Below are 8,366 nucleotides of genomic sequence, written 5' to 3' on the forward strand. Positions count from 1 at the left end.
TGGGACTTGAGGGGATTGGACGGGACGGGGCGCGGGGGGGTGGGGGGAAGCGCCGTGTTGCTGGGCCTGACGGGTTGTGCCGCAGCGGGGGTGGGGAGAGCTGGGCCGTGCACTGTCGCCCTCCGTGAGATCCGTCGCTACCAGAAGTCTACGGAGCTGCTGATCCGCAAGCTCCCCTTCCAGCGACTGGTCAGGGAAATCGCCCAAGACTTCAAAACAGACTTGAGGTTCCAGAGTGCAGCCATCGGTGCGCTGCAGGTATTTATTAGCTCACGGCCTATTGTAGGGCCTCGGCACTCGCGGTGCTGAGTGTGCTTCGCTGGGGGTTTCTAACGACGTTTCTTGTGCTCTTGAAACAGGAGGCCAGCGAAGCATATCTGGTGGGTCTGTTTGAAGATACAAACCTGTGCGCCATCCATGCCAAGAGAGTCACCATCATGCCCAAAGATATCCAGTTGGCTCGCAGGATACGGGGGGAGAGGGCTTAAGTGAAGGCTGTTTTTATGGTGTTTTGTAGTAAATTCTGTAAAATACTTTGGTTTTAATTTGTGACTTTTTTGTAAGAAATTGTTTATAATATGTTGCATTTGTACTTAAGTCATTCCATCTTTCACTCAGGATGAATGCTAAAAGTGACTGTTCACATAAACCTCAGTGATGTGAGCCTTGTTGCTCAGGAGTGACAAGTTGCTAATATGCAGAAGGGATGGGTGATCTTTCTTGCTTCTCATGCATGTTTCTGTATGTTAATGACTTGTTGGGTAGCTAAACTTGTAAGGTACTAGAATTGATATAAATGTGTACAGGGTCCTTTTGCAATAAAACTGGTTATGACTTGATCCAAGTGTTTAACAATTGGGGCTGTTAGTCTGACCATACATCACTGTGATCAAATGTGGACTTTTTCAGAGGGTGAAACTACAAGTCTTAACCACAGTGTAACTTACAGTTTCCTAAAAACGTAAACCTGGCAGCTATAGAATACACTATGTGCATTTATAATAGCTATTTTATATATTGTAGTGTCAACATTTTTAAATTAAATGTTTTACATTCACATGTGAGGAGTCTCTGTCATTTGGTTTGTATGGGCTTGAAGCTTCCTCCTCCTGGCTCTGCAGTAGGTTAGCAGTAGATGCCTGTAACCCCTGATGGCTGCTTTGGCAACTGAAATTTTGTCAACAGAAAGAACTTGCCCTGGCCCCCCTTGGAGATTTTTGGAGTCTTTCTGCAGCTTGAGTCATGGCTCTTGGCTGGGGAGTGAGCCTGGAAGGGTCTGATGCTGGTTGAGGTTCTGGGGGAATTTCATAAAGCTTAACTGCTTACTGTGTTCAGTGTTCAGGCACAATTCTTAGTTCTCTAAGCTTTTTTTTTTCTTTTCCCCCTCCTTTCCAGTAGATGCAGGGGAAGTTTATTTTGGTGGTGTGACTGCTCTGCCTGAAGCAAAACCAGAGTGAGTTTCTGTGGGCTCTGGCAGTGTGACTAAGTCCTGGTTAATAACAGCAGCCAGCGCAGGATGGCAGGCGAGTGGGAAAGCTAATTATACAACCTGAGAGCAGATGGGCTGCTAAGCAAACTGGAATGGGCGCTCAATAAGATTCTCATTTCCTGTCTAAGCTTTTTTGATGAAACAGGATTATGCTCCAACCTTCACTTCAGCGCAGCTCTTTGGGTTCTGCTAGGACAGGTCTGGCTTTCTCAGCAGTGCCTCTGGGAACAGCCAGGCCTTGTTAGGTTGAGGTAGAGGAAAGCTGCTCAGACTACATCTGAAACAGGTAATTAACATTTAAATTGAATTGAGGCTGGCTCTCAGCTCTTCAAGAACAGGCTGCACTAGTAAGGCTTGAGTAAAGTAGCACAGGGAAGTAGTTTAGCTGGCTGAGCTTGATTTATTTCAATGAAATGAAAAGTAGTGTTTCAGGAGGACGAACAGCAATGGTTCATACCAGGGAGCAGGCAGTAAGGCAGCACCGGCCCTTGGGGTGGTTGCAGCCCGGAGGCATTAACCGTGTCCTACCTGACTACAATGGCCTGGAAGCTGTTTGGAACCATCCTGCTCCCGGGAGTTGGGGCTGCAGTGCTCGGGGTGCTGCTGGCCGGCTGTGGCGCAGGGGCTGGAGCTGGAGTTCTCCCCTCTCAGACAAACCACTCCGTGTGCTTAAACCCTGCAGCTGGAGGAACAGGTGCCCCTTACCACACACACTTGCACAACTTCCTCAGCGCACTTTCCTGCACTGCTCCAAGTGTGCTTGGAACAAACGCAGCCCCCAGCTCACAGTGATATCTGCTACAGAGCTGCTAGAAACCTGCTAAAATGATCGAAGACTAGGTTTTAAGTAAGTATTTTCCTTGCTGCTAAACCTGTGGGGAAAAAAATATTTCCTTGCATCTACATGCTTTAAAGACCTGGATCAAAGTTAAGCGCCATCTCAGGGTTCAGTTGATGCTAAGTGATCTGTGGTAGATCACCTGGGCAGGTCTGCCCTGGGGGGTACAGCCTGCCGAGGGGACACCTGGCAGGGATGTCCCCACAAGAAGTCCTCAGTGACCCAGGAGCCAGGTAGTTTGGAAAGCACCACGCAGCTTGCATTGAGGCAGGTTAATTCAGAGTGATTGATGAATGCTTGATCTGGTGCTAAACTGCAGTAGCAGGCTGGGCTCCTGCAGGAAAAGTATGTTTTAAAATAACATCCCTCGAAAACAATGTTTCCTCCAAGTTCTTAGTGGAAACAATGAACCATCTGGGTATGCCTAGAAGCTGTTTCTTAAAATAAAATCATTGTCTAGCAGTTCTAAAAAAAACAACAAACCAACAACAAAACAACCAAAACCCACCAACCAAAACAAAACAAAAAACCCACAAAAAATCCCCCACACAACACAAAACCCAAACCCACCAGAAAACTGTATCAAAGTATCTATTCATCTTAGTAACCTCAACACAAAGGAATTAAGTTAGATCTTGCATGTGGTGGACCAGAATAACAGTCCTTGCTGTTCCCTGATCTTACTGTGATGATATCTGAAGACATAAACCATTCCCTTACCGACTCTCCTGACAATTTCCTCGCATTCCTGCTCAGAACGCGATGCAAACACCAGGCAGTCGAACGTGCTCCCATCAGGGCTCTCCGGGGAAGCGCTAAAAATGGAAACACGTACATTAGCTGGCAGAGAGAGCAGCGCTGAAAACCCAGCCCTGGCTTGTAACCACACCAGAGACCCTGCGGCTGGGCTGGACGTCACTTGTTTATTTTCTAAGACTTGCATCCTTCTATATCCCCCCTCCCAGGGCCCACGGGCAACACTTACACCACGCAGAAGGCAAATAAATTGCTGTTGCCCACGCAGCGTCCCACGCAGGAGATCTTGGGGTAGGGGTAGCGGCACAGGACCTGCACAGGGGATAGGAGGGAGATGGTGCTGCAGCCAGTTCCCATCATCCCCATTCCTGGTTTAAACGGTCCCCACGGCCCCTCCAGCCAGGCTCCCTGTGCTGCCAGATCGGCAGCCTCAGGAGTCACCCAGACCTTGGATGTTGCTCAAGTACCTTGGAAGAAGTCTTCTCCTGTACAAGGACTTCTGCTTCCTTCACATCAAATAAAACCTCCTAAATAGGGGGCGGAGGTGGAAGAAACCTTGATCATCACAGCATCTGAGCTCTATTTTTAATAAGACACTTACAAGAGAGAGATTATCCAAAAGCAGAGGTGATGAAGCACAGACAAGCACAGTTTTTTCAAGGAGTGTTCTCGGTGCTGCCCCATTTTTCACCACCCAGTGCTTTTGCATGTGAATCTACCCACCTACACCACCCCCTGCCCCGCAACAGCTCAAGCAACAGTGACCCGAGCCCTAACGCCCCCCTGGAACCAGGCTCAACTTCCCCGCAGTTTTTCCAAGTGCTTTCCTGCAGGTCGTTGCTTGTTTTTGGTTTTTTTTCCTTAATGCACTTTCCTATCCTGGCTGCAGAGATTCTTCTAACCAGAAAAAAAAAAAAAAAAAGCCAGGCCAAGTGAACCTGGAGCCGGCAGGAGAAAATATCCCCAGGCAAACTGTATTTCCCTGCAGTTTTCTCACCGAGCCCTTCCCAAGACCCCTCAGCCCTGTCGCTCACCCGTGCTGCCGAGTGTCTCTCCAGCACGGTGGGGATGGCCTGGGCTAGCACCTCTTTGCCACCATACTGAAACCAGAGGGAAAGAGGGATTAACCCACGGGCATGTGAAAAGAAACCGAGAAGAGACAATTTACCCCCACATCTCTGGCCCATCACCTCACCTTCCCAACGCTGGCCTGGCCCAGATACTGCAGGTTGTAGAGCAGCCTGGGGAGAAAAGGGCTCAGGGGCATCAGAGCAAGGACCCTGCTCATCCTCCTGCTGCTTTTTGCAGGGGAAGATGCTCACAGCCCCCCAGCACCCCACCTCACCACCCCTCCCTATGCCATTAGGGGCAGCTTTGGCCCCGCAGCCCTGGGTGGGGACCAGGGATAGCCTGGGCATAGGGCAGCCCTGATGCCAGGACTCCCAGCCCAGCCTGGGGGCTCCCCATGGCACCAGACCTACCTGCCTCCCTGCAGCCTCTGCGGCTCCCCCTCGCCCCTGCGCCGAGGGCCACGCTGGAGCTGGAAATGGGGCTCCTTCTCCTTCAAGACCTTCAGGTAGGGCAGCAGCGGCTCGTAGACCTCCCCGTCGTGCCACCGCCAGCACAGCAGGCGGAAGCTGAGGGGTTCTCCCTTCAGCTTCTGCAGCACATCCCCGGCCTGGAGGGAGGGTGGGGAAAGCAGAGGGGAGGACAGGGAGGGGAAGGAGAGGGGGAGATGGGGGGACACGCCAGCCCTCTGTGCCCACCCACCTGCCCGCTGTAGGCGTTTCTCAGCGAGCAGCCGTTGATCTCATCGAGGATGTCACCGGCCAGCACCACCTCATCCACATCTGCCTGGCTCTCAGGGAGAACCTCGGTGACAAAGACTCGGCCGTCCACATACCTGGGGGTGCAGCCGAGTTCCATCTCAGCCCCAGGGACCCAGCCCAGCTCCCCAGCCCTTTCGTACCATCAGTACAGTGGTGTTTCACTGACACATGGAGGTAGGGAAAAGCCACCCCAGAGACTGCAGATATTGGTAAGGCTGAGCCGATGGGGATAAAAGCACCTGAGATATCCCCAATGCTCTCAGTGGGGTAGTTATGTCCCCTTTTTGGGGGGGAGGTTGAGTGCTGTGGTGTCCAGATCCCACTGGAGAAAAGAGAGGAGGATCAAGGGCTCCTACCTGAGCACCATCCCCAGCACTCGGCACGGGACTGTCTCATAAGTGATGCACACCTGGAAGAGAGCAGCTGGTGACAGTGGCTCTGGCAAGGGCCACAGGATGCTCAAAGAATGTGACCAGGATGAAGGGGAGGATGGGGACCCCTCGCCCTGGATCATTTCTGGTGCTGATGCCAAGCCAGGGCTTTGGGAGCCCAGAGAGAGGCCCAGAGAGACCATCAGTGACTCCTTGTCCCTGTCCTCTCCTGGGATTTGCCTGTGCCCAGACCCTGGAGGGACAAACCTGCTAGACAGATAGTGGGAAAGCAGCAGGTGAAACCTTAACTCAGCCATGAGCCCTCCTCCCTCACCCCACATGTCCCAACGCAGCCGGGGGAGCGCTGTTGCCCCTCCCAAAGCTGCTGCCATTTGCAGTGGCACTTGCTGTCACATCGCATCAGCCAGGGACCCAAAACACGGCCAGTTTGGCAGGGACTACTTGCTGTTAGAAATGCCCAAAAGTCAGCAGGATCCCAGCCTCTGCAGCAGTGCTGCAGCTTGGCACATGCTGTAACCGACCCCAAAGCCGCCTTGAGCTTTTTGAGGGGATTCTTTTGGGTTAAAAAGGCAGCGGAGGATGCTCATCATTTTTAAAAGACATCAAGGCATCCCCACTGCTCTCAGTAAACTCACCGATTTTTCACTGAGCAAAACCAAGAGCAAAACCAACATGTAATCTGTGTCAGCCCAGGGAAATGGGGATTTTTTTGGCAAGAAATCAGGGAAGGGAGCATGGGGAAACTTAATTTATGTCAGCAGTTTAGGTCTGGGTACTACTCTTGCTTGGTTTTTCTCCCAGGAATGCTGGGATCTGCTCCTGGTGATAGTGCAGGCACCAACAGGATTCAATCTCAGTGGCAGAGGCAGCTCTGCTTGTGCTGGTGAACCTGAGCCAATGCACCCCCGGCAGTGGCCGGACAGAGAGTTGTGTGGGGATCCCTCCCCACCAAATCATTCCTTATCTTCCTCATTTGAGTTTCCAACGAGGGCCAGGCGGTGGAAGGACTGCTCCGGGGAGAGACGAGCTCTTACCGGCAGCAGCCAGCTTTCGTCCAAGAAGCTGCAATTCTGCAAACAAAGGACCGTTAGCGCCATCGGTCCTGGCGAGGAAGCAGTCAGGGCCCCACACCGGCAGCCGTGTGCTGGCCACCACCCCACCAATTCGTCACCGTACCTGCAGGTCCAGGGAGAAATCCATCTCTGTCACCACCAGCAGCAGCGAGAGGAAAGGCTCTGCAGAGGGATGGGGATGGAGAGGCAGCGTCACTGCCGGGTTCCCAGCAGCCACAGCCTCGCGGGGACATGGCAGAGGTCCGAATAAAGCCATTTTCAGTGTAACTAATGAGCCCTGGAGAGCGAGGTCCTGAGAGCATCCCAGCACCACGGCACCCAGGCTGCTGCTGGGGGCTCATCCTGGGCTCCCGCTGCCGGCGTGGGGAGAGAAGTGCTGCAGCTCAATGCCTCATTTCCCCAATTTCAGACCAAGGCTCACAGCAAACGTTGCTGATGAGCAACTTTCTCTCCATTTCTCCCCCTAAATACAAAGTGAAGCTGCCCGGGCTGTCCTGCACGAGCCTTGCAATTACACTGATGGGGATCTGCAATCTGCTCATGCACCAGAAGCGTGGGTGATTTATAAGCCATCTAGGTACAGGTTTAACATGGGGTTATTTATCATAATCAAAAGATTAAAGGCTTTCACCCTGGCCTGGCCCCCCTGAGGAGCGTGGCTGTGGATGGAGTGGTGCAGCCTGCCAAGGCCTCACAGACATTTACGGCACTGAACCCCCCCATGACCCCCCATGAGGGATGGCAGCCTGGGCCCAGCCGCTAAGGGCTCCCCTCGAAGCTGGACTGCTGGGTCTTCTTAAACCAGCATCCTTGGTACAAAGAAATAGCACAAAAGGCACTTCAAAGGAAATTTTCCTACCCCATGACACTAAAACCAACCTTGGATGGATTCAAACCACGTTTAAAAATTTACACCTCTTTTCCCATTGCTGCAGCAGCATATTTAGATTTTACCACTAACTTTGGCTTCAAAAAATCACAGTGGACTGTTTTCCTCCCCTGCCACCCCTGCAGCAGTGTGGGGCCTTTGACAACCACCCCAGGGCATGTTACATCCCACCTCGGAGGATTCACTGTCTTACCCAGGAGGTCTTCGCTGCCGAGGATGGAGCTCACTGGATCGTAAAACTGAAACGCAGAGAAATGCCACCATTACGCCGCCGTTTTGCTGCCCGTTACCCACAGGTAGTGGCTCCCCCCCATGTGCTGCACCTCCAGGAGCCGGGGGGTCTGTGCCAGCTGCCTCACAGCCGCCGCCAGCACCTTCTCCTGCAGAGCCAAGCGCAGAAAGTACCGCCCGTGGCCCTGCGCTGTCCGCACCTTCCCGCAGCTGCCCGCTTTCTGGATGGTGATGGACAGAGGGGTCGGCCTGTTTGGGGAGAGGGGAAGCAGCTCGGGGCTGAAACTTTGGCAGCGATGGGAGCATCCTCCTCCCTGTGCCTGGGGTCTTTGGGATGATAACGGACGCGTCACGGCTCAGATTTTCATCCCTGCTCACCTGCCACTGTCCCCTGTGGGGAGCTGTTCCAGCCAGTGCCAGTAATCCCGTCTCCTGAAGCCCCAGGCTGGCTCTGCCGGAGAAAGGGAGCATGAGGCCTCTTGCCGTGGGCACCGGGACGCTGCCACCCGCCACCCGGGCACGAAGGGCCACTCACGTCGGAGCCCCCGGCGCAGGATGCTCTCCAGCAGCCGGCAGAGGGAGGTGAGGTGCGGGGAGGTGTCCGTGCAGGGCCCCCCACCTTCCCGCAGACGCAGCACCCCGCCTGCGGTGAGGGGAACATCAGCACCCATGGGTGCCCCAGCCAGGGGTGGGGGGCACCCATGGGCACAGCCCCGTGCACAGCCCCAGGGTGGGTCGCTGGTGCTGCAGGAGTCCCCGGCACCCCGGCAGGACGCAACCGGGCAGAAACTCAGGTAAACTTCCTCAAAGTCAAGGCCAGGTGCGGCAGCGGGGGGGCACATCCCCGGGCAGGCGGTGGGGCCGGCCCT

General features: G+C 53.9%; 2 protein-coding genes across 4 annotated transcripts; one reads left to right on the plus strand and one right to left on the minus strand.

The window, feature by feature from the left end:
- On the plus strand, positions 1-1,059 carry LOC113486933 (histone H3.3; the record flags this gene model as incomplete). The annotated part of the gene is made up of 2 exons (XM_026861280.1): positions 1-258; positions 360-1,059. Coding segments are annotated over 2 exons (387 nt in total), but the record flags the coding sequence as incomplete, so codon positions are not given.
- An 823-nt stretch (positions 1,060-1,882) lies between these two features.
- LOC113486766 lies at positions 1,883-8,277 on the minus strand. 3 transcript variants are annotated; one of them, XM_026861000.1, is made up of 15 exons: positions 8,033-8,277; positions 7,876-7,948; positions 7,641-7,746; positions 7,460-7,505; positions 6,481-6,539; positions 6,339-6,374; positions 5,269-5,321; positions 4,854-4,986; positions 4,565-4,761; positions 4,279-4,324; positions 4,118-4,183; positions 3,551-3,610; positions 3,313-3,395; positions 3,048-3,142; positions 1,883-2,171 (listed from the first exon to the last, which is right to left on the minus strand). In XM_026861000.1, exons 1-15 carry the CDS (start codon positions 8,166-8,168, stop codon positions 2,137-2,139), a joined length of 1,224 nt encoding a protein of 407 aa, XP_026716801.1. In that variant the 5' UTR covers positions 8,169-8,277; the 3' UTR covers positions 1,883-2,136. The 3 variants fall into 3 exon arrangements, with proteins under 3 accessions (XP_026716801.1, XP_026716799.1, XP_026716800.1); XM_026860998.1 differs by having other exon boundaries at positions 7,590-7,746; XM_026860999.1 differs by lacking the exon at positions 1,883-2,171 and adding an exon at positions 2,450-2,661 and having other exon boundaries at positions 7,590-7,746.
- Between the last annotated feature and the right edge of the window lie 89 nt (positions 8,278-8,366).

Source organism: Athene cunicularia, assembly GCF_003259725.1.
Source record: "Athene cunicularia isolate RWA chromosome 18 unlocalized genomic scaffold, athCun1 chr18_part1, whole genome shotgun sequence".
Taxonomy (NCBI): Eukaryota; Metazoa; Chordata; class Aves; order Strigiformes; family Strigidae; genus Athene; species Athene cunicularia.

Coding starts and splice junctions, on each gene's coding strand:
- LOC113486766 (XM_026860998.1), bottom strand. CDS start 8,168: ATGGGTGCTGATGTTCCCCTCACCGCAGGCGGGGTGCTGCGTCTGCGG. Junction 7,506..7,589: donor AGACCCCCCGGCTCCTGGAG/GTGCAGCACATG, acceptor TCTGCGTTTCAG/TTTTACGATCCAGTGAGCTC. Junction 4,325..4,564: donor CAGAGGCTGCAGGGAGGCAG/GTAGGTCTGGTG, acceptor TTTTCTCCCCAG/GCTGCTCTACAACCTGCAGT.